Genomic DNA, 26880 nt, shown 5'->3' on the forward strand with positions numbered 1-26880 from the left:
AGGGACAACTACCCAGATCCAAGGTCCACCTGGCTCAACTGTCAAACTACTGTGCAGAAACCTCAGTCACAGCAGCAATAATCTGCCACGAGAGTATGATACCCAAGTGCCCTGAATACATCTCTGACAGTCCCTCTCCTTCATTAAACATCCTCCTCCCCTCCAGTGGAGCTGAGCAGAGAGGGGCAGTAACAGGGCCCCACTAGAGACTGCTGGTCTAGAAGATCTCAGCTGGGAGATACAAATATCTCCCACAACAGGGCAGAGGCATGAAGGCAATCCTAAAGGAGAGTTAACTTGTGAGAGGAGCAGGATTTTGTGCAGGGAAGGTGGGAAGAAACTCCTTGCATAATGCCAAACTAAAAATGAATTATTCTGACCCCTTTACTGCAGTGGTTATCCAATGACCATTCAATATTTCCACCCTAGGCAAAGACATGTTTTCTGAGAAAGATTTACTATGTTAGCTTGGGCAGTACTTCACAAGCTTATCTTACAGTGAAAACACAGTTCAGCAACCAGGATCCAGTGAAACTGCATTATAATCTCAGTGTTTTCCTTTCAGCGATTATCTGACAAACCAAAACTGTAATAGTCTTACTTTAAAAAAAAATTAGGCACTAGACACAAAAAGCAAGTAAAATTAGTTATGTTATTACCAATTACTAGATCCAGGACACTTGGAATTTGCCTCCCTCTGTAAGAGATCCGTTTAAGCAGCTTCAATACACACTTAGATTTGCCTGACAGGCATTCCTAGGTCAAACATTACTTTTTCTTAAGGCCCCCCAAATTTCCTTTTACAATTTAAATATCATCACATTAAAAGGTGGCCAAAGTGGACCAAAAATCATCAGACTAGAATTCTGATTACTTATGACAGATCCAAAATTATTTTCACTAGGTTTGCATTGGTCACTGTGGAAATTTGCAATTCTGTCCAAAAAGAATACAATTAAAGATGCAATATCCACTTGCAAATGAAAATATATCATAGTTTCAGATCTAAAACACAACTTACTAAAAAAAAAAAAAAATCTCCCTCCCTGAATGGAAAAAGACAAGTTTTTTAACAAAATAGTACAATGTTTGCTACTTCAGTTAGAAAAAAGAAAACGTACTTGAGAAGCCCATCAGAAAATACTGTTCTTCAGTTCAGTGCTCAGATACCAGCACAGCTGTAAACCTTTCAGTGGCAAAGCCAACTATTTTCTAATGAAGCAACAACATTTAGGCTCTCTGACGTCTGCTTCAAGGAGCAGTTTTCAGTATATAATGTTTTAGTACCAAATACCTAAATGGTGTAAACCAGACCAATTTATTATAAGTATCTCCAGTACCGTGTGTCACATGCACAAAGGATGTGTTTTTGCAATTCTGTCTATATCAGCACAAAACAGACATTAGGAAATGAAACTCCCTTCAACCCAAAAGTGCTACATATATACCCAGAGATTTGCTCTGGGCTACATTAGTCTGCTACAATTTTAATTTTTAGGGATAACAAGGAAATGTTGTTGTTTAGAAGAAAGCACAAGGACTCTTCATATTCTGCAACTGATAGTTTCTTGGCACAGAACAGCTTTTTTCTCCTCAAACAAACCTACCAACAGGTAGGGAAGAAGAAAAGTGCTGTTTCACTTGGTACCAGGTACTATCCAAAACTGGAATCTATTTTAAACACCCTATAAGTAGGGTGACCTAGGAAATATAATGGAAATAGCAGTACCTTGCATTTATACCTCCACACACAGAGTTATCCACCTGTGATGGAGGAAATACAGGTATTTCACTGCAATAAGACTGTTAAGCCAACAGCCTTGGAATTTAATACATGCAGCCTGTCCAAAATCAGCCTAACAGCTCCCATGTGCAATAGAAGAGGGCTCTGCAATAAGAAGCAAAGCAGCTCCAAACCATGCAGCACTCCTGAGTTGTCTCATCACAGAGCTTTGTGTCTAATGAACAGGACTAACCTCCTCAGAGATGTTTATTTTTGAATACTCATTTAAGCAATCTCACCCTGCCACAGCTGTTCATGTCTTAACACCTGAGCGCACACACATACCTGCCTGCCCAAGGGCACACTGAAGAGAGGACTGGGAGACTCAGATGATTAGCATCAAGATTTCTGAAGATGCACAGGCAGGAGGAGACCCTCAGAGAAGGAGAGGAAAGGCTTAGCAACAGATGTGTAGAGCACAGACAAGCACCTGCAGTAGCAGAGCAAAGGCAGTGTGAAGAGGTGAGTACAGCTGGCTCCCTCGGATATGCAAGGCAGCCAAGTGTGTAATTATTTACTTATATTTAGCCACCTCCACAAGGAGGGGTGGAGGAGATGGCAGAATGATGAGACAAGAGTGTCACTTTTCTTTAGAACCCTCCAAGTCTGATCCACAGTAAAGATCAACATAATTTTGGGAAGCTGCCATCTAGGCCAGCAGATCAGATCGTAGCAGTCTCAGTAGCCACCTAACATTACTACAACCATAGCATGGATACTCAGATCTCCTGGCCCTCTCATGTCCTGAGAGACAGTCAGTCAGCATCAGGGTTGGAAGCCTTATTGCAACAGAACTAACCCTAAACCTACAAAAAATCAGGTGGTGCTGCAGCCTGCAGAAATAGTTATATTACATCAATGACAAGCAACTTAAAATGTTACAAAAATAATTCCATTGAGTATTTTGCCTATTTACTTAATGTTCTTCCTTCCTGCAAGTCCATTTGTTCCTAAAGTCTGTGTACCCAATATTACTATTCCATGGAAAATATGTTAGCTGAATGAATCCTAATCTGCTTCATCCTGGAAATCTTGCTGCTAACAATGACCATACTCTGTTTATCTACACACCCACCATTCACTCTCAGTATCATGCCCTCTCATTTACTTGACCTAAACTTGCAACTCAAAGGAGAAACACAGGTGAACTCAGGAACATATGGTAATATACTGAACTTAATCTAATTCCTGTTACCTAATTGCCTAAGTAATTTATTTTTTCCAGTACTTAAGAAGTCATTTGGGGGTCAAGATAACTTACTAGGGAAGAACAGGGTAAGGAACTTTCCCAACATTAACTTCCATTGCAGGCTACAGCTTTACAACAAAAGAATAACTGGAGCTTTTTCTGCCTGTAGCTTTTAATCAATGCAACCATAAAGCCCAATTTGTTCAATACCAGTAAAACACTTTTCCTCAGTTACTATACTGTTTATTCTGTTAGAAATGTATGCTGTCATTTAAGAAAATTTATAGCAACAACCAGAAGAGCTAGATCCAGAGACCCACGAACATGAATTTAGGATAAATTAACACAGAGCTGTCTCAAGCAGCTGAAACTGCTCCAGCTTCTCTGCTGGCTTTCCAGGCTTCAGCCGAGTGAAACTGATCCGATTTTTGACAGTTCCACCTCAAGGATTTCTATTAAAAGCCATGTAACTGAGAAGATTTCCTGGTGAGCTTTCACTCTGCTGTGGCCTAGAAATTTTAAGAGCTATGCAGTGGAGATGATCCATCTCCACAAAGCTGCAGGCTTGGAAAGAACACTGAAGCTCCTTAAAAGCAGTCAGAGTGAACAGGAGCCCCTGAAGAGGAGGGAGAAGAACACTTGCTCCTTCCAGGGGCCAGTGATGTTGATGGACTCCAAATATGCCAGACTTCCTGGCTGCTAAACTGAAAGAAGGGTGAGCCTGAGCAGAGCAGAGGTTCAGCACGTAATCCAGACTTTTGTCACCATCATTTCCCTACCAGACCAGGCCAAGGAGAAGAAGAGCAGTAACTCTGAACCGCCTGGGCCAATACAGGACACTGGTAACTGCAGGAACCCAGGTGCCAGAGGAAGGCACAAAAGGCAAGTAGAAACCTTGTCAAGCTTAAAAAAGAGAGAGGACAAAAAGCCCCATAGGGGACATGGAAGTGCATGAGAAGTGCAAAACAGAGACTAAACTCTGCATTATAAATACATTTTTCTATTTTACTAGAAAGATCCAAAAACCCTTCTAAGCACTTACTCTAGAACATCATCTGGACAAAATAAAGGCTTGATGCCATTATTATACAACCATACAGTGAACTTAACCAAACACCACCATTTCACTTAAGCCAAGCAATCCTGAAATACTCAAAATACAGCTTCCAGTCAGCAGCAGTGTGGACACCAAACAATTTTAGGTTAACATTTCTGACCTTACCAGGACTACTAGAGACTGACAGTCACATTTGACTTGACAGAGATCAACCACTGTTCACCTAGTGAATGCTGAACAGACAAGGAGACATGAGCAAATTCTGCAGGAGTTTCCCAATTCTGTTGGCCCTTCCCATTATCCATCAGTTACTCAGTTCATGTGAGTCTCCTCAGTCTGTAAATGAGCTATTTCTGTTCAAATTTCATTACATCAAGGCAGTGAGCAAGCTTCAGACACTCACATTTCCAAGCTCTGATTTGCAGTAGTGTAGGTATAAGTGGAAATCCTGAACAAACACAACTCTGATTGCTGCCAGGGCAGCCAGTGCACCAGCTTGATGACTTCCACCCCATGGGAAGCAGGATATTTTGTGTATCTGGTGTAGTAATATCTCCCGTGAGAAGAGTTGAAAAAAGCTGAGCAAACGAGTTTGACAAGGATAGCTTTTGGCATGGTGACACTGTTTTACAAACTTTTATTTGAATATCATTTTGCTAAAGAAGGGCTGAGGCACTTTTATGAGAATAGCTGCCATTCTCATGAGTACAAGTAGCTGCTACTGTTCAGTTGCTGATGTTTCTTTATCAGAGAAATCTGATTCCAATACTTAACAAGAGACATTTGTAGGAAAATCAAGTGACACACAGAGTAGTGTAGGGATACAGCATCATAAACCATTCTGTACAGAACATTTTGCACTTTTCCCAGGTTGAGAGATACAGGGAGTTTCCATTTTTTATTACATACTGAAATAGAATATAAAGAAAATCCTCCTACTGCAGTGAAAAGTCACAGAAGTAATGTATTCTAGGTCAGTAGTAAGTGCTAAGATAAAAGTTACACACCTCTGTTGCAGTAGTCAATGTGAATGAGGATTAAGAAAAAGAATTACAAACCTGGCAGAGATAATTTTGACTAGTGAATGAGTTCTGTGGACAGCAATGACACAGAGTAAGCTGAGGTCTCAGAGTACAACAGAGGACTTGCATATCAGTACCAAGCACTACAGGGATTTAATTTTTTCTGTGCACACACTGGTGGTTCAGACTACTGACAGGATGCTATTGCCTTCTTCTCCGCTTGCATTTCAGTACGGCACAGAAATCCCAGAGAGGGTTTGAAGGAGGGTTTAAGGAAGCTGAGAAACTTTATTCAGGGTGCTCATTCTTACTGTCTTTTTAAGGAAAAAAAAGCAGAAAGTTGGCTCAGCATATAGATATTTACACTTCTGAAGTACAGCTGAAAATCCAAGAGAAAAAGATATTTTGAACTTTGCAAGACCAAATACCAAAGCTTAACATTCAGACAACTTAAGTGTGAAACAGGACAATATTGGTCTTTGTGTAGGACCAGGAGCTGGAGAGGAGAGAATGGCTGTCACTTCCTCAACTAAACACTTTTCAAAGACAATCTTCAACCCTACTTCTTTGCAAGAGAAGTCCAGATAAGCAGAGCAAACTTGTTTGACCAGGACATCTTCTGGCAAAATGACACCAATTATGAATTTCTACTTAAATATCCTTGAGCAAAGCATGACTGATCCACTTTTATGAGCACAAGAAAGTACAAGGCCTGAGAATTAGGCTGAATGCAATGGTCTCTTCATTTCTATGGACTTCCCTCTTGCTTATCCCATCGCTTTTGGGGACTCAGAAATAGAAAGGCAGAAAGCACAGCTCTCATAACAGCAGCACTCAGTGAAAACAGATCCAATATCTGAGTCTAAGGCTGCAGACCTGTGTACAATAACAATTTCTACCAGTTTGCCCTAAGCCCCACAGAGGCACAGGAAATCCAAGGTACAATGACTTCAGGGAAATTCAGTCCCTCAAATCTAGGCCATAATCAGTGTACACAACGTTTCACGCTTCAGAGCTTCTGACAGCAAGGACCAACCCCAAAATTCTTTGCCCCAGCATGTAACTAGAGATGGAGAGGGTGACTGTGCTCTGAAGAGGAACAGAGCCATGAGAAGGGATGGGACACAGGCCAAGGTAGAAAAGACATCAAAACAGTCTGCACTCCCAGAGTGCTCTTATTCGAATGACACGTCTACTTTTATTCTTCATGGTTCATTTTGACCATCGGCATCAGAACAAATGAGCCAGCAGAGATATTGTGCAATCCTACTCTTACATCAGAAAGGACAAAAGGCATCTTGCAGTTGAGAGCAGAAAACTGCAGGGCTTGTGTTCATGAACAAAGATTTGAGCACAGTCTCAACCTGGCTCTTGGGTTTTTGCCCAGAATAAGTAAAATGTACTTTTGATTCTGTTATCAATTCCATTATATTATTGATATCCATACAGTAGTTATGGATATTTTTCACCTCCAGAAATCTCATGGGTTTTTCATTTAGTTTGAACTTTGAGTCGATCATAAATATGGATCTTTTTCTAAATAAACACATAAACACACATAAATGTATGCAAATGCATACACTAAGTGCACATGAGAACATGATAGACTGTTTCTTGATTTTGTTTCATTAATATAGTATCTTTGATAGAATCTTTGGCCAGCTTGAAGCCTTCAAAAACCCTTTCCAAAAAAGGAAGAAAGCCCATCACAAGTTTTTATTTAAGACTTGTGCTGGCTACAGAAAATTCCTCCTGCTCCCTTCTGTGCACAAGGCCATGCAATGGGACTGTGTGATAAGCCCTGCAAAGCAATGCTCTCAGGGAAAGCAATTAAAGCACTGGGTTTGGTGGGTCAGGAAGAAATCTCCCTGTGAATCCCAACTTCCATCCACCTCTCTGTTTTACTGCAGTAGCTGTTTCTAGCAGAAGGGATGTAACATGAAAGAAAAGGCTCATATGCAAGAAGTTCAGCTGCAGCAGCAGCCAAGCAGCTCTCCCAGGAGAGGCCCACATTACCCAGGGAAGGGCAACTCCACTCCGATGTGATCCAACCCTCCAATGCTCTCTGCCTCCAACGCTGGCACCACGTTCCAGTGGACGGCCTTAGGAATTCCAACTGAATTTTAACCTCTGAGGTTCAGTTCTGCCTTCAAAAAGTGTATGTTTGGTGCTTTTTAAAAAGCATTTTGAACCACACCTGTGAAGGCTGAATTTGGCAGGATTTTTTCTTTTTTTCACGATAGTTATCAGTGATGCTAGAATAACTATAGCTGCTTTCCAGGCAAGACTGAGAATCTGGATAAGTGATGATATGAGAAAATGTATGAAGGACAGGCAACAAGCCAAAGCAATCATCAACTACTCAAAAACACCTTCAGAAAAATCAGCATTGTAAACTTTGTATGTATAAAAAAAGGCAGGGTACTAAAAAGCAGAAAAAGAAGAAAGTAGGGAAAACTCCATATGGGTTATATGGCCAATGAAGCTGAAGCAAATATTAAAAGAGGTGATAGCAAAACACAAACTCATCAGAAATCTAACTGGCACATCCACACCAGCCATAAGGCTTGCTAAGGATGAATATGGAAGGGCCTTGAAAACAAAAGAAATCAGTTTTCTTAGGAAACTGCAGTGGAAAAGCTGGATTTCAATTGTGCAGACAATAAGCTGATGTCACACTTGTCCTAGAAATATTCTCCAAAGACAGAATCAAATGGCAAAACCCACTCAAGACGGCACAGATTTTGAGAGATGACTTGTTGACTTCCAACACAGGTCACTCCAGAGCATCTTGAGAAACTAAGATCCACCAAAAAAAAGAAATAATTCTCATCAACTCTTTAAACTAAAGCACAATCACACACTGAAGTGAAATACTGGCTCAAGCCTGTATTTCTTTTAGATGCTGGTATCAAACTAGAATGTACTTCTACAACATTTAATTTGGCATTGCTATCAGAAGCAACAAAGATGCAACAGACACAACAAGTGACTCAGGAGAACTGTCAAGTCAAAGTGGCCCAGTGGTGTACAGCTGCAATAGACTGGAAAACAGCTGGGGTTAAAAACCACCTGTGTAAAACATGCACAGACAAGATGACTAATTCCCAAATCAAGTCTGTATCCTGGAAAGGAATGGAACAAGATATGAGTTAGTTCACTTGCCTTGGCAGGAACTCAACAATGGAGATACCCAGAAGGAAATAGCATCACAAACTGGTAAGGTGGCAGCTCCAATCGTGAGGTAAAACTAATGCTTTGTCATAAAAAGTTCAACACTTCAATTCCAGAATTATTTCCTGTTTTACTAACAGATAGGTGTGAAAAATGGAAGTTTACCAACAGTACAGGCAGGGGTCTGTGCATCTTCAAATATCTCAGGAAAACACAAGGTATTTAATAGGACAGCTTTATAACCACCACCAAGATTTGTCAGAGTCCAACAACTACTGAGGTCCTGAGTTACTGCTGCCTTTTCTGGACAACTGGGGCAAGCAACAGGGGCACAACAGAATATCTGCCCCAGCAAACCTTTCATGAGTAGCTGAAGGCACACGTTAAATGTGCCAATTGTCAGAATCCTTTCAACACACAGCTCTTCAGGAAGGGATTTAATACTAGAAAGGACATGCAAAGAGCTGCATAAGCGTTAGTTTTGGGACAGGGGAGCCTATTTTATTTTGCCCTAAGCAACACTTGATGGCTTGGATGGAATTCAGAATCAGAATAAAATAGGTTTGCCTTCAAAACAGATCACATAATTGGCTTTAGGTTTTAGTGCAATTTTCTTTTTAAATAGACCAAATCTTTAAGTTGCTCATAATTCAACTGTTTGAAAACAGCAACAAACTTAGCTGCCCCCAAGGAAGTATATTCTTATCCCCAAACTGAGACACACAGATTGGCCAGCCAAGCTGCAAGGAAGCCGCTACAGCAGTATCTTGAATTAAACAGCAACCAGCACACCCCAGACAGCCCCAAGAACTGCAGATCTAAAGGCGTGACTTCTGTTTCACAGATTTACTTTGCACCAATCAAAACTACATAAACCCCAGCCATTAATATCCATCCAAAACCATGAAGACAGTTTAGCAGAAAGGGATAGAAGTGATAAGGCATTAAGCTTTTATGCCTGTATTTTATATCTCACAGCAAAGCGAGGCAACCAAGTAACACCTCAATGCTTTGCTGAAACAAAGGCCTAAAATCAGCAATCTGATCTACTTACCCTTTTCACCGTTATCCAGGGAAAGTTTCTTAATGACATCAGTCAATGTATCCTGCCAGTGGTCTTGCCCATGCTCTGCATCATTATCATCAAACTGAGCTTCTATAATGACATCCGGACTTTGAGCATCGCCCTTCGCTGTCTCTTGTGGAATGCAAGTCCCCAACATATCCTCAGGGACGTCTGATTCATGTGTGACTTCTGTTTCTTTGTCACTACCATCTGGCTTTATTACCTGAAGGAGCAGGGGATTAAAAAAACAGAGGCAAGCTAAATTACTGGACTGAAGAAAGAAAACATTATCTTTCCTTTTTCGTTTGCATCCCCCAGGAGCTGACAATGAATTGTGGGTGGCTGGTGGCACACTGCAATTGCCGTGTAATTAGCCACAGATATTGCACAATCAAAAGAGGTACCTCAGTAGGATAAAGACTGGCAAGGCACAGCTTTTGCAATAGCTCAACTGTGACAATAATGTATCCAAAGTGTATCTAGAGCATAACCATACAGTTCCTGCCAAGCCTCTAATCAGCTCCGCAGAAGTTAAGAGTAAACACAGGCACGGAGGAGAATTCGCTACAATCTAATAGGCTGCTTAGACCATTGTTCACCAAGATACACTAATCATCCTGGGACATCCCAAAACTTAAGCAGTTCCAGGGAATGCTGGGATCATGTCAAAGCTCCTCCACACGATTACGAACAGACTGAAAAAGCAGAGGTTACAGAACATGCCGCCCTGTGACGTGTGGAAGAACTGGACTCTGGCATCCTGGTAAGGCACTAAGCTTTACATTTATTTTAGGCTGTGGTTTTATTGTTAAGGGCACTCAGCTACTGCCATCACTTATACAAATCTCCAAATCAAATTACTGAAGAAGAGCCCAGCTCCCAGTGAAGCAGATACCAGACCTGGATGGCATATCCCATTGCATGTGAGATGGGCAGAAACTGCTCCAGTTCAGGATATAATGACCAAAGCAGTTAATACCTTGGACACACAAGCCTTTACCAGCATCCTTCATGTAACCAACAGTGAGCTGCAAACACCTACACAGCTGGAGAATCTAGATCCAGGTTTCAGTTTCCAGAATTTTTATGTTTCACTCAAGCTATGGTACTTCAGAGGGAGAGGAAAATCAGTACAGAATAAGAAATAACCTACGAAACATTAAAATCATAAATATCTTGGGTGACTCCATTCCAGTGCCCTCCCAGTGACTGAGCTCCCCTCCAGCTGGTGCTGCTAATTCCCCAGAGATGCTCCTCCAAGGTCCCCAGACCTCAGCATCATAAACCAGTACATGACAGCAGCAACTCATGCCACCAGCAAAACAAGTGAAGGGCCCTTTAAAAAAAAAGCAATAAAACAAGAGAAACAACTTTTAGGTAACATATTTTATATGACCTATATAGTTGCTAGAAATAAACATAAATAACCTCAACAGGTTGAGGCGGGTTGAGTTACTTGAAGGCAACTGTTCTAAGTAAGAAAATATAAGTCAAAAAAGTTACGCAAATTATTCTTTAGTAACTAAAAAGCAAATAAATCAAAATCATACCTGTACAGGGAATACTTTCACAGTTTTACATATAAAGAGCTACAGTCATGCTTTCAAGCAGTATCCATTTCTTTGTAAGCTTTTCACAATACATAACAGAAATAAAATCAATTTTAAAATGGGGCTGAATTCAAGTCTTTAAAAGTAAAAAACTCAAATGACATTGCTTTGAACTCTTGTTACCTTTTGTGACTCTTCTTTCCATCTTTATTTTCAACATGCATATAATTTGTTACCATAGCAGATTTTGACTCAAACATTAAATTGCGACAAAAAAGGGAAAAAGTTTGGCAGAAGGTGGGAAAATGGCTGATTATTAAACCTGGCTACATTTGGTACATAAAACACTGACACACAATGGCCTCGGCAAGAACAGTCTATTAGATTAGAGAGCTGACAGGGCTCCACACACTACTGACTCTGCCAGTGTACCTATCCAAAAAGAAAACCAGTGTCAACAGTAATGTTTGGACCTTAACATGGTCAGATGTGGATGTATTCAGCTCTTAAATTTCAGTTGCACCAGATATGTGCAAGTGTGTAACTGCAGCAGGAGCTGATTTCCTTCAACCCCTTCAAGTTTTGCCTGCATTTTTTTCTCTCCCAGTCTCTCTTAGAGTGTGAGATGTGGTTTGGATCCTAAATTAGTATGTTTTCTATATGTAAAGCAACAAACAACATCAAATATATCTTACGACAGGAAACACTTCTCTAAAGATGGAAGGGCTATGCTTGAAAAGTTTATGTGGTTATTAAAGAATGCAGCAGATACAGATTTCATTTTAAATGCTCTATGCTAAAATTGCTGTTCTTCCCTCAAGCTAAAGGACACACACTGCTGCCATTAGCAGCACGATACTCCAGCTGTGACTACCTAAATCCCCAGTCACACATTTCCTTATGGATTTTCAAAAGGATTTTCAGTAAAGTTTTCCAGAGTCCACAAAATCATAACCTCCACACAGAGTACATCAGCAAAATGTCCAGATGCTGGCAAGCCTAGGCAAGAGGATTTGTTTTCTTTTTACGGCCAAGATAGATCATTTAGGGTGACCTCACACATAACAAAGCAGGGAATTTCACCCAATATTTCTCATATCACACCAAAAATTTAGGGAAGCTGTATACCACAAGAATGGAAAGCCACATAAGACTTTATAAAATCAGGAGCTCAGTGGATACAATTACTCCATTTAAGAGGATCAGAGGTGATGGCCAACATGAGCTCATCAGAGATTCCAAAGAGCAGGATCCTTCTGTCTATGAGCATCAGAAAGCCCAACCATGACATATGAAGCATTTCTTACAAGTGGCATCTCAGATTCAAGAATCTGATGATATTGCACTCTCCTGATTCATCTAACATTATTGCAGCTTATCCATGGCATAAAGCACACAGCTATAATGGGTCAGTTCTGATCACAGACACAGAGTAAAGCAAATGAACAAATGGATCAGTCTATCTACACATATGTAGTCATATGTGCAGCACCAAGTCCCATTCCCTGGCAATGCAGCTGACCTTACATGGACCTAGAAAAATGGGATTCCCCCTTGTTACACATGCATGAAATGTTTGACCGCACCGACAAACATCATTAAAGGCCCTTAAAGGACCTAAACTTCCTGATCTTGGAAGTAAAATGTCAACTTTTCGGTTGTTATTTTTACATGCTCTTTAATAATAATTTAAAACAAGTTTTAGTAAACATTTTGATGAAAGCCAATTGTTTGTTCAAGTGCTTGATCCTGAAGACAGTGTCTGAGTAAGTGCTCTTCCAGCTTAAAACAGACATCTATCACTGAACAATCATCAAGTTTCTGCCTCACTGGTGAATGGTTTAGTTTGTAAAGTAGACAGAACACAGGATACTTGAACGAAAATCCCATTTCCCCCATAAGTACAGTAAAAACCAGCTAGTGGGCAAAACCATCGTGGCATGGACCTGTACAATCTGGACAATGGAGCACCCAGCCTAGTCTTGAAGTAGCAACTGAATGACCAATTGTCGTTACTCAGGAGGAATTCATTCCAACAGAAAACTGAACTGGGAATCTGTGCATCTGAAAGCACAGGGGTTACCTCATGTGCTACAAAAGAAATGGCCTCCTCTGCCAGAACCAATCTCATATCTGTCTTGTTAGATCCCAGCATTTCACAGACTTTCCACCTAAACCTCCACACAAAGACAAAGCCCAGGCCTGGTTACTCTCACATCAAGTATAGAGTTTTTGCTACTGCCTCCTCAGTTCCTGTGAACTGAAACAGCTGAACATGACCAGTGATTTTCAATGATCTTTGAGCTATTAACCCAGGCTCTTTCAAATAAATGTACCAAGCCCCTGACACTAATAGGTTTGCTTTTCTTTCTTATTCATCTCTGATCCCAACAAGCAATCCATGAATCCTCATAGATCTGACAAAGTGACATGGCTGCTGGATAACTGCTGGACTAGACACAGCTGGATGAATGCATGGCTAAAAACTGCTAAAATCTTTCCATGTAGGGTCACTGCTTTCAATGGAACCTTGTGCAAAGAGACTTCCTTCACTGAAAGCATCTGGCAGATAAGGAAGGAAGCAGAATTATCCTCCATACAGTCAGCTTGGACATAGATTCAATAAAAATTAAATTCTTCATCTCACTCAAAAAGCTGGTATTAAAAAGATTATTTTCAGAAGGATACTGAGGCAGAATGGAGATTATATTTCTATGTAAATCAGTCAAAACCTTGGAAAGTGTCTTCTAATGAGTATTCAAACCCAGAATGTGTAACTTGCCCAAAAGGTTTTAGAAGTGACAAGTCATTAATGGCAAGTCTCTTCCCTGGGGCAGACAGATGTTGCAGAGGCTCCTCATGATTGTAGAGAAAGGTGCAGTTGATTCAGCAGCAAGTAGGAGCTGAAGAAGGTTCACAGCACACAAAGAACTCACATTAACCAGGGAGGACTGAACAGGGGAACATCTGGAAGGGAAATAAGGTGCTAGCCCAAGCCTACTTTCTGAGGTTTGCAAACCAAGGTAAGATGCCTTTCTTCTGAAAAATACGTTGCTCAAACACAAGTTCTGCTTTAGCCAAACAAAATTATTATGCTCAGTACTAGGTAGGGAGACAAAGCATAGGTCAGAGCTGCTGGTCCTCTCTGCAGTTGAGCCTTAGTTAAGCAACAAGTCTCAGAAACAGGTTAAAAGCAGTTCTTTCAAAAGGAGGACAGCTGAAAACAGGGGCTTTGGACCAAATTACCATCCCCTCGTTAAAAGGACCGTTGCTATCACAACACTAATGCGAACACCACATTTCATACCAGGGCTGTGAACACCTGCATCTATTTGTCTCCCAGCTTTTGCCATATTAAACAGGCTTCACTTAAAAGCTGGTTCCCTAATGTTCCCTCACAAGGGAGCAGGAATGGAGCCTGGCTAACATGAGGACGCTGTCACAGCTCATACATACATACTACAGCCAAGCTACCATAAATATTGTGAGGAAGAGCTTTGCTTTTCTGAAAAGAGTAACCAAACAAAGGCTGGCTCACTCTAGCTTCTTCTTGGATAAAGAAAGGATGGCACTTACAAGAAAAGAAACACCTGTCCCAAGCACCCTTCCTTCTTTTCGTAATTCCACATACTCCAAAACAGTACTGGGAAGACAACAACTCAGTAAGACTGACTAGTCTCAGTAGAAGCAGTTATGGCATTACTGTTAAAATAACAGTAATGTTATACTGAGGAGGATTGTTGTGGTTTGGGATTAGATTTTTTCATTACAATCTTTTAATTCTAAATCACTGGAAACACTTGCTAACAGCCCCCAGGATAGCTATTTTATATTAACAGCACATTATAGTTTACATTTCAGACATCACATTGGATGCAATAATCATACAAACATCCATATTAAAATCTCTCCCTCTTGATTAGGAAAAGACTACTTGTTCCTCCCCAATGGACTCTGTTGTTCCCAGATGTCACACACAGCTTTGTCACAGCAGTCACTACAATACCATCCTGCTTGTGGATTCGAAGGGTAAATGATCTGAGTACACAAAGGCTTTTTGGAAACAGTGATTTTTCAGAATCTGCTCTGACTTGAATCCACTGCAGCAGGTGAGAAGTGGGAAAGAAATAAATTAAATCTAAGGCTTGTGTTTTGAAAACAAAATACCACGACAGATCTTCAGTATGGCCATTAAACCTGTTGAGACCACAAAGCCATCTTGCCTGCCCTTCCCAGAATCCTGCAACTCCTCTGCTCAGACTAACCTGAAAAGTGAGTTTTTACTACAGAGTTAATTCAAATAATCAGACTTAACATCCATGTTTAGTCCAACCTGAGCAGAGAGCCCTACATCCAGGCTCGTCAGGCAGCTGCACAAGAAACACATTTAACTGTAGAAATACTCCCATATTTTGAAACAGCCACCTCAACTCACTAGTTCTTTCTGCTTCTACCAATAAACCTCATTCCTGAGCTGTTCACTCATCTCTCTGTGCTCCAGGCTGTACCAAAGCAATCTAGGTTACAGCGTGTTCCCTCCAAGTCCATCTGAAGTCCTTCTCCTACCATCTTGCACAAATAACCAGAAAAACAAGTGGAAAAGCATCAACAAGGAAAATTCTCAAGACTGACCTTTCTGAATCCTAAAGCCAAAACAAGAACTGTCTCCTCACCATGTATTTCCATTCCCTATCTGGTCTCTGACCTGTCATTTGCCTCTGAAAGCTCCCCATTCCCATTCCCTGGCCCTCATCCCACACCTACAGTCTGCTTCCAAACATGTTTATCTACACCTCCTTATCAACGACCAGGAGACAGTTGCCTCTGCCCGTGTCTCTCCTCAAGTCTACTCCTGCCTTCATTTCCTTCTTGCCACTTCTCTGTGGTCTCCCTGGATCCCACCTCTCCCAAGTCTGGCTCTTGCACTGTTGCCTGTAGGATACATAGCCCTGGGATCAGGACCATGTTTCCTCAGGTTCACTTCACCTGGTTCTCCTAGCAGGATAAACAACTCCATCTGTACACTCCTGCCTTTTGTACTCTCTAACAACTACTGAGAAGCAGGAAAAAGATGTCAGAAGTAGCTGTCCCTGCTCAGCACAGGTGCCCCACATGTCATGGATCAACCACTGCTGAGGGTAACAGTGTCAGAGGTATGGGGAAGGACAACGTCCTTGATTCCCTTGCAGGGAACACTCTGCCATGGCCTTTGGTAGGCAAGCCAACCCTGCTGGGAGTCGCTACCAAAGAGCTGTGTATTGCTACAGCCAGACCAACAGACTTGTTCCACACTTTCCATTCCTGCTGCCACCTCCAGGATTTGATTTAGTGCTAAAAAAACCTGCCTCTATTTTCAGAATACCTCCCTATACTGCACCCACACACATTTCCCAAGGCACAGAAGTCCCTGGAGCAGCAGTGATACAGCAAACACCTCATCTCACAGCTTCCCAGCCCACATGCTATTCTATACAGGAAGATGTTGTCACACTTAAAGCACTGATGAATCCTTAGCCATAGCCCATCTCTCAAGTGAGAAAAGTCTGACCCCAGAGAAGCACAAAAGATTCCCTTCAGCACCCAGCCTTTAACAACACCCAGGAATCAACCTCCTCCTGCACACTCACAAAATTCAAAGAAGCACAAACAGCTTCTTCATCTCCTACCAGCAAATTCTTTTCATAAAAGAAGCCCTTAAAACTGGCAGCCTCCCTGCTGGACCCCAGTGAAATGTTCCTTGTACCCTGGGTCTTTGTATTGCCTGCTCCTCCTCACAAGACCTCCCACTTTGGTGCATCTCATGAGCTGCGTGTTGCACTCCAGGCCACAGCGAACTGGAAACAAGAGTGCAATGCACAGGGCCCAGCTCTGAGGTTGCCAGAACATATTGGTTTGAAACATCACAGAAAATATTCGGCTCCATATTTTCAACAGTAGCCAGGAAGAAAATGCATGGAACAGTTTTGAGAACTGTTTTTCAAAAGTCATTTAAATCAAATTATGCCCCATCCACACCAGCAGCCCTTTCTTACTAACTGGAACTGGTTTTCTTTTCTTGTGTGTGTGTTCTTTTCTTTTTGGTTTGACTTTTCTTTTTTTTACAAAAACTGTCTCCCAGCCTTTTTTTTTCTGGTAATGTGCACAGGCACTGCAACACTACAAGAATGGGTGCCAGGACAAAACCTATGATGCACAGTCACTAGAATAAATCACTCAAGAGGGGTGGATTAGAAGAAGAGAGCAACCTTAGGTTACATCTTCAAAGGTATGATTCTCTGAAATCCCTGCATTTTCAGCAAATTACTGCAGAAAGATACCCAGTTTGCATCTGATGTAAAGAAGCAGACAGGCTTTTGGATCATTTGCAACTTTGAGACAATACCATGAATCAATACATATTTTAAAAGATGCAATAATTACAGAGTTTGCATGTAATCAGGAAAGAATCTTCTTGTGCTGAGTGTGTATAATTTGAAAGCTGCAATGCCAAGCAAATCCACACCGTTGGCTTGCACAAACCAAAGTATTATCCATTACTGCCTTTTTTTAAAAACAATACAAGCATGTATGAAAAACATATTTCCTGGAAACAATGATACTCTTTGAAGATTTATTCAACATTTCACAAACCAAACAAGCCTGTACCCGCACGTGCCCGTAAGAAAGTGGGCTGACAATGCAAACTAATCAGAAAGTACTGGAAGGGCTATCCAAGATATTTGCATACCTATACTTCCCAAGGGTTTGAACTTTTCTTCGGAACTGTATAAAAATTATTTCCCATGTGTCTAAGAAAATCTCTTACTGATCAACACTTTAACTCATCAAGGCAGGAAACAAACAAATCAACCAAGCATCTACATGTTGGGGCTGATACCTCAAGCCCCTCACTTGCAGTTTTTGTTACTTTTGATCAGGCTCTAAGTGCCAGCTCCCAGGGGTCTCAGCCCCACACGTGTTGTGACACACTTTCAAAGCCCAGAATGGGACACCTGGGACAAAACCCATACTGTTCAGGAAGTGCACAGAGGCCAAGAAAAGCAATAGAAATTTCCACAGTTAACTTGCATTACTGGTTGCCAGTAAGCCTCTTATTGTGAAAACCCATAATTGGAAACTGTCATATTACAGAACAATTTATGGAAGTTTTCAGACTACTACGTATGCCTCAGTGGGAACTTCCTTTGACTGGTGTGTTCCATCAGCCCAGGTCTGCTTATTTATTCACACAGTGGGATAAGAGTATCAGGAACCTAAACAAGTCATCGCTGAAGCATCACTGAGACTTCCACTCTAGAAGTGCTTCAAATAGATTTTAGTTTCTTAGCCTTTCCAGTCATCCATCTTCATGGCTGCATTCAGTCAACTGCTGGACTGCCCTGTTTCTATTTGTTTTCATCTTCTACAGGAACATTCTTGCACTTTGTGTTCCACTGCTCCTCTGAGGATATGGAAGGCAAAACGCAGCTGCTCTGGGCTGAGTGCATTCCACTATGCCCGTCTTGACCCCATCAAAAGAGCATGCCAAAATTAGTTCCTACTCCTATGGTGTCTACCTTGTCACACCAGGGAAACTGGCATCTACATTAATTTCTAAATCAGATTTCAATTGCACTAAAATATGGCTCCAGCCAAGAACAGCCTCCCCCAATGCCAGCACAATACTGTTCAAGTCACCCACACAAAACCACCCAGCACTTCCTTTGCAAATAGTCATGGACTGGTGTGAAGGTAAGGAGATCTGGTAACAAGTGATGGAGACACATTCCGGGAAACTTTTAGCAACAGAAGACTGAAAATCCACTTTAACACTACATTTTCCATGCAAGAGCCAGCACGTACCATCTGATAGAGTGGTTCTAACTATGAGCAGCTCCATCTCCTAGGAAATGGACTGAGTATACCTGTGTTTTGCCATGCTGTACTGCTGCCATTTCCAGTCATGCATGCCAAGGCCACTATGAATCCAGTACTTTCCCCACCACCCCAGGACAGGTTGGAAAAGATTTGTGCTGAGGGGAAGCTGTTGCAGAACAGGGGCAGCCAGGCTGAAGAGGACCACCCGCAGACAAAAGGAACTGGAGGAGCTAATCCCTGCAAGCACGGTAAGTGGAGGAAAAGAAAAACAGATGATTCACTAGGGATTAAAAGAGAACAGCTTCCTCAACTGTTGAGACCTTTCTGTGTCCCTGTAAAGTAGTTTCTGAAGAGAAGACAAGCTGTGAGGCAAATGCACTTCTTCACTTGGCTTGGTATCAGCAAATTTTGACCCTGGACAGAGTCTCACTTCAACATAGAGCACCAAGGGAATTTGGAAGGGAAGAGGGAGATAACAGAAGCACTACTTTGCTCAAAGATTATTCCTGCAAATACACAGGCTGGGTTATCACACTGGGAAGGCTCACCTGTGAGCTGAAACTGCTACAAGTCCATTTATTTGGGCAAGGAGTCCTTGAATGCCTAGTTGTAAAGTACAGGTGGGACTGATTTCATATTAAATCACCATTACTGGCAGGAAATCCCAGGCTTCCATATCTATCTTAGACTTTCAACAAGTTCCTTACAAAGTACATAAGGAAAGTAATCCTGCTCAAGGAAAATAATCCTGCTCTCAGTTGCCCATGACTTTTGGAAACTCACTCAAGACAAGTTGCCCAGTTTGCAGCACTTGACACTGTGCTAGGCAGACCTGCACACTCTGTCCTGTAGATGTTACACCTGAATTTCACAAAGCTGGCAAGGCAAAGTCCAAGTGTGAAAAGAAGGCTGAAAATAGCAAAGCATGCACATGTGGTAAGGCAGCAAACACAAATATCTGAACAATTGTCATAGATTAAGTATTTATTAAGTATTTTAGATCACTCTACTCCATAGGTATTAAAGAAGAGCATGCCAAAAAAACCCACATTAGGCAGAGTGGAGAGGCAGGTGTCTCAGGAAAAAGTGAGGGTGCATTTCCCCACTCAGAAAAAAGGGATGCCATTTACTTTACATTCACATGTGAGGATTAATGTTTTCAAAGACTTCAAAGCATTACTTCACTCTTGAGGTCTTATCAGAGACAGTAAAACATTGGTTAGGTTTCTATGAACAGAGGGAGGCTTTCTCTGTTCTTCCCACCCAGGGACCAAGGCTTAACCACAGATCATGTTCAGGGTTTCAGAACTCCAGGTTTCACAGCAGAAACTCACATAATTAAAGATCAGCATTAGTTTATTTACAGCTGCTGCTTGAAATCAAGACAGGAAAGAAACAAACGTCACACAGCTCTTAAAACAAAACACCAATTTTTTTATGTTGTTGGGATAAAACAATTATTCTTATTTCCACACACAAAGCTAATTAAACTAACTCTGTTTATCACTAAACAGAGCAATAATTGAATTCCTATTTAAAGATGACCTGAGACATCATTCAATTGTATCACACCTGGAAATATGATTAGGACAGCAAAACAGAAGCAAAATCATGAATAACACCACAGTTATAGCCACAGCATAGCTATCTCTTCATAATTTACAGGCACTTACTAATAAGAATTTTTTATAATTTGGTTATCCATGCCTTTCCAAAATTAGTTCCTATCTCAGATAAAACATTTAAAACCAAAATCTTAACTAGTTTAGAATCAAATTATCTGATTCCAAAATGTTTAGATAATTGTCTATTATAATAACAAAAACCCTTGTAGTTTTCATTAACATTTGTTCACTGAACTTGCCTCCAGCAGCAAAACTAGCTCACCAAAGTGGTCTACAGAACCTTTCTGTGTGATTTATTCTTATTATGCAGCTTCATCGATGAACACACAATAGCAATGGTACCAAAAACTGCTCACTTTTAAAAAGTGAGCACAAAACCTGCCACAACAGAAGACATTCTTGAAGGAAAGGCAAAGAGCAGTATCATTGGTCTGTCTCCAGGGAATTGGTATGTCTGTCTATTCCTGCTGGAAGGCACAAAAACGTTCACTGAAGGCACACTGAAGGTTCCACACACCCCTACCTCAGATAAAATGCACCCTTCCTAGGGTTATTTGATTTGCAGTTGTGCTCATGTCCCAGTCATAACTAGGCACACACCATGCTGAGCGCTGCACCAAACCATACACAACATTGTGGACACTCAACAGAACTTTCAGGAAGCTTCTGTCAAAGACAAAGCACATTAACAGAGGGGAAGAGAGGAGCACAGGGTGACACAAAGATTGCATTTGAAGGGAGCCCACCTTAATGGAAGTTAAAGTGAACTAGGATTTCAAGGCACAGTAAAGATGAGTGATGCTCAACATTTTGCTGAGGACTTATACTGCTGCAGTGTTTTTTCTTCTCCTAGTGCAAACAATCACTATCACCAGGTTTCCTCCCGAAATGGGGCAGGGAATGGCTGCTGGCATTTGCGTCACCAGGACCTGCTCACATTACTCGGTGACGAATCTCATTAAACAGCAGCACCTCAAGCAAAGAGTCTATGGCTCAGTTTGTTTGCATTTACCTTCAGCAACATGGCATGCTTCATTAAATTTTGAAGCAGTGTTTATTGGAAGAGTAAAATGCATCAGCATCCACCACCAGGCTTCTCAGCTTATTTTCATGACGTCAATATTCAGGTTTATTTAATCCAGTGAAAATATACATTGATTGAACATGGTCTCAGAGTATCTCCTGCATTACTGAAAAAAATGGAGTAAATAGGAATGGCATATTTTTACTGCTTTCCTTCAGAAACAGATTTACCATCACCATAAAAAAAAGCTTTCCCAGTGGTGGGAAGGGCTGGTCACTACAGAGCTCCCTGCTTCTTGAAGCCAGGTATCTTCTGGTCTGTTTTTCCTGCCCAGCAATGAATGCTGTTCTGTCAAAAGCTTTCCCACAGAATGAAACAAAAGTTGCACTCAATTGTTATAACTTAATTTAAAATGTAATGCAGGACATGGGACTGGAGGTTTTTGTTGTGCTACTTCCTTACAAGATGAGTTTTGTTAACAAGAATTTCACTGTGTACTTCACCTGTGTAACCTCAACTTACAAAGTAGTTCAGGTTTTCCTTCACTCTCTCAAAATTCATTAAAAAGTCTTACTTGAGCTGAGATGTTGTACACAAGTTCTCCGCCAAGAACAAGTTTTTACAACTTAGTTTTAAGCTCCTTTAAAAAAAAAATCCAGAAATTTATAATGGAAACACTGACAGTGCCCATAATCACAAGTACAGAAACTTTATTGCAATAGGTAGCTTGCATTCCATCCAAAAAGAAAAGTTGGTCTCTCAATCAAATTCCACATGCATTCTGTAACAATGGCCAGTTATGAGATCAGTAAAAACAGGTGCAAATTAAAAATATTGGGGGTTTAAACAGTGGTGATGGCAGCATGAAGCCATCACCTTGGTCATTAAACTCTGATTTCACAAGAAGTGGGGTTTTTTCAGAAAATCTTGAATTACTTTATAACTCACTTCTCCTGATGATCATCACAGGCTAACTTCGCAAATCTTTGGATCATGCTTCCAAGTCCTAGCAGTTTGGCCATTTCCAGTTATTAGTAATAGACGACTTATACTCAGTTTTGTCAATTATATCTCTTGGTTAGCCTGATGAAGCCCACCACTACACATGTGCAGCTCAGTCACACAACAGCCAGATATCCCAGTGACAAATTCTACCCTACAGCTTATCCTGAGTTCTCCCCCCTGCCTCAGGATACCTTCTGCATGCCAGTGGGAAATGGATGGCTGCACACTGCAGCAAACTGCATATCACAGGCTATGCAAAAGAAGTGATAAGCTTCCTACATCACTGCCCACAAGAGTTAGCTGTACCTCAAACAGAAAGCATCAGGATTCACCTTTAGCAATACATTCCTCTCAATATTCTGAACACACTTCCCATTCTCTTAAACATGCAGCAAAGACTGAAACACAAAATGCAGAAATGCAAGAAAAATTATGCACTTTATTACATTAAAAAGGCACAAAGCCAAGGTGCACATGGGGAAGCAGAACAGCATCAAGCATTAAGCCCATTCAACAGTCTTACAAAATAAATTTGAGAATCACAAAATTCAGAAGCACAGCTCAAAAACATGTGACTGTGAACTAGGCTTGACACCTGCTTAAGTCATTAATAAAATATTTAATACATGAAAAACATTGGGTCTTCTAAAGTGCCTTAACCAGCGTGGAAATGTGTTAGTCATCCAAGAAGAACTCTCACTTGAGCACTGGAAATTACAGAACAAGGAAATCAAACCAAATCTTTACAAGGAAGCCAGCTCAAATGCTAAATCTGGACTGTGCTACCTGAAAACATTCATTACCAACAATGACAGATTGCTAGTCCTTTTAACCAGAAAGGAAAAGACTATCTCTCCCCTGCAGTACATTGTGTACAATTTTGGATCTGAGACAGGCAGCTGCACTGGGCTTTCAGTATGTTCATTAAACAAGCCCAGGAAATTCAAAGCTGCTTCATACAGATCAAATTAACTCAAAGCAATCTTCACTTGTTCAGTCTTTCCCACCAGGTAAAAGTATGGGATGACATTTAATAATTAATTTTCCTTACCTAGAAGTAGTTATTTGAATAATATTTACAAAGTCAAACTGTAATACAGTAAGTGTGTTAATGATAAACTGTTTAAGCAATTTGACAAAAGGAAAAAAGCACCCAGCAAAAAAGGCAAATTGTTCCAAAAAATGAAGGAAGTAAATTTATGTTCATTACAACTATATCACAAGCAGATTCCGTAACAACTTCTCCCATGTAACTTAAAAAGGCTTCAGAAGTATATTCTTGAAACTCCACAAGTGACAGCACTAAATCTCAGCTTCACTTCATCTCAGGATGTTTGGAAAGCAGCCTCTGGGAAACAGTGCTGCTCCTCTGTAACTCACCAATGAGTTTATGTTTATCTTGTTAAGAAAGAAAAAAATAGCCCTTTCATATACACATACTTTTAAGATAACAGGATTTTCTTCACAGCTTCAAGTCAGGCACTGAAGTACTTTGTTATGATTAGTTTTATCACACTGAATCCAAATGCTCTGGATTACTAACCAACTCTTCTGACAGGTCTCCAATAATGAAACACAGCATACAGTTTACACTGACTCACCATTCATCTTAGCTGATAAAACAGAAAAGGAAGATGGGCAAAATCTCAGAGCCTACCCAGCCAGTCCACAGCTCTAGGAAACCCCTTTCATTTGCTTTCTCACCAGCAAAAGCAGTTTATTTGTTTGCTTTAACATAGCAAACTTCACACTTGCCTGCTCCCATTCTACCCATCATGAGAGGTACCATGTCTAAGATTATCAGTACTCAAAGCACCTACATTGTCTTAAGAGCTAAGGACACGTGAAAAGCAAGTTAATGCCCTCTCAAGTAAAATATTAAGTCTGCCACTTCCTTGTTTCTTAAAACCTCCTTGAATTTCCTGCCTCGTTTTGAAATACCTGTTGACCCTTGAAGCTAATTTGTTAGTTTACCATGTATCCTGCTACAACTGTGCCATAACACCATTATCAGAAATAGAAAACAATTCACGCAGCAGTTTGTCCTCAGGCTGCTGAGGATCCAAACTGAAATCCCCACTGCTCCATTTGGGACCCAAGTTACCACCTCTACCTCCACAGTTTGGCCACACTGGGCCCTGGCACAAAGGATGGAGGATGTACAGAGACAAAGTAAGTGAAGGAAGTCACAGACAGGGGGAGATCAGCAATGTGAAGGCTGAAACATGCACTCCCACCTCAGTCTACCCAACCTTGCTGTGGAGTAAAGTACTTTATAACACCTACTTGCAATTACACAGCACTGGGTGCAGTCAAATGACACACGGAAGTTGCACATAAGGCATTGGGAGCATTTCTTGTGCTTAAGCAACTCTAATAAGCTGGGGAATACTTGCTCCATCCCTGCAACACCCTTTTTCAGACACCAGCTTTTACAGTCCCTGATCCAAAACAAATTAAAAGGGACACAAGGTACACAAAATCATCCGGTGATAAGCGGTCATTCACAGCGAAACAATTGAACGGAAGGATTTGTCTCCTTAAACATACAACAGGTTATTGATAACCCACCAGTTCACACCAAGGCTTCCAGCTCCAGGGAGGGACCGGATCCCACCCCAGAACAATCACCTGCACTACCAGCCATGAGCTGACACAGCCAGGCACCTCCACCAAAAGCATCATCCCCCTAAGGATTCCAAAATTCAACCTCTCCCAGAGAGGCTTCTGCAGAGCAAAGGCTATCAGCAACACAAACTTCACACCAAGTGCATGGTCAAACCCGCTTCCTTGTAAAATATTAACAGCACTCCACCAAAATAAAATTAAGCAAGTTCTCAGTTCTTAACTAATAACTTCCCTTCTAACTGGACCACACTGTAAGGTTGACTTAAAACCTCCCACAAGTCATTTCACTGCACCTTGCAGAGTCTTTGGGGTACAATTAAAAATTTCTACCCAAGCTCTGGGTTTGAATGGTTTTCATAATTTCTTAACAGAATATTACTTTATTTGCCTAACACAACCCATACACCCCCAAGTCTAGGCTCGTCAAAAATACAGCCAATACTTCAAAAACTGGATGAAAACCAGTTTCACTTCTCACAGCATTCAACTGTGTGCCTCTTATTTTATTCTCTCATCATGACTTTATGAGCTGCTCCCGCCAAATTACACTGCAAATGACACTGAAGAAAGCTATGAATTTGTAACTGAAAGATGCAACTCAGATATTTAAGAAGCTTCAAAACTACCAAGCGTATTCAACAGTGAGCCAGGATCCATGAGCCCTAGAAGCGCTGAGACTTGACCTAAAAGAGAAACAGAAAGCTGCTATGGTGCTTTGAATTTAGGGGTTAAGGTAAATTAATACATAAAACAGTCTCACTATAGAAATTTTCTCACCTGTATATTTGCAACAAATCATATAAAACACATGGATATTGCAACTGAGATGCTGAGAAACAAGCATGCTTCAGTCCTCCCAATACAAAAAGTAGTCTGGCTTTGTTTAATGGTAAAACACTGAATTTTTAGTAGCGTAGTTAGTACAGCAGATGAGCTTGAAACCTCGCAAGCTTCAGTTCATGTAATTATGCATTGTTTAGGAATTTAAACTACTATTGTCTTCTTGGAACAGTCAAAAATTGGCACACAAATACCAGGGTACTCTTGACCTCCAAAGGGAGTGGCTCATTCCCATCTAATAAGCCAACAAACTGCTCAGGATGAAGTTTCCCCATCACTGGCCTAATACGATTATCTATCATATCAACACTGTCACGTGCATTTGTATGGTTTACTAGATCCTAAGGGTATTCACCTCTAGTGAACATTAACTTTTCCAAAGCAACCCCCAAAAGTTTAAACACATCCTAAAGACTATAAGCATTTCCTTTTCTTTTCATTCCCTCATAGCAAGTGGAAGCAGATGTGTCAAGATTCCACCCTGCAGTCACCAGCTGCAGTCTCATAAGTAAGAGAAAATTATTCAGGGAAGTCTTACACAGGTACAACATGATGAAATGAAACCACTTCAACACACAGCATTTTAATTTGAGAAAAATCACAGAGTAGACTTACCAAACTTTGCCCATATAACACTGATTTCAAAACAAACCTCTTAGCTCAGTTTTCTGCCCCAAACAATCTTTACCATAGACCTGAACTTACTTCCCTAATCTTGTAACACAGAAAGGTTGACTAACCTCAGCTTTAACTATAGTGTTAATACAAGCATAAATATCCTGTAACGTCTAATGCATTAAAGCATGATTTAAACATTCTTCAGCAAAAAATTTTTAAAAATCATCTCTGTCTATATTCATTTTCAATTATCAATGATACATGAATGCTCATTCATTTTGTATTTATTTTTACAGTGAGAGTATCAGAGTGACTGTGCTGGAAAAATCTGACAATTTGGGGGTAGAACTTTTTTCACAACCACAGATTAAAAACAATTCATGCTTGGGAGGGCATATTTTTTTTGTGAAGAAAAGGTTATGTATTCCTGGTAAAGAAATAA

At 40.8% G+C, this 26880-nt stretch overlaps 1 protein-coding gene across 1 annotated transcript in view; it reads right to left on the minus strand.

The window, feature by feature from the left end:
- The window catches only part of DIS3L2 (DIS3 like 3'-5' exoribonuclease 2), a 183260-nt gene that overhangs the window by 116600 nt on the left and 39780 nt on the right, over window positions 1-26880 (minus strand). The window contains exon 7 of the mRNA XM_062498823.1: window positions 9280-9514. Within this exon, the coding sequence (XP_062354807.1) occupies window positions 9280-9514 (235 nt within the window). The remainder of the gene's footprint in view (window positions 1-9279; window positions 9515-26880) is intronic.

This window comes from Cinclus cinclus, chromosome 10, assembly GCF_963662255.1.
Source record: "Cinclus cinclus chromosome 10, bCinCin1.1, whole genome shotgun sequence".
In the NCBI taxonomy this organism is placed as follows: domain Eukaryota; kingdom Metazoa; phylum Chordata; class Aves; order Passeriformes; family Cinclidae; genus Cinclus; species Cinclus cinclus.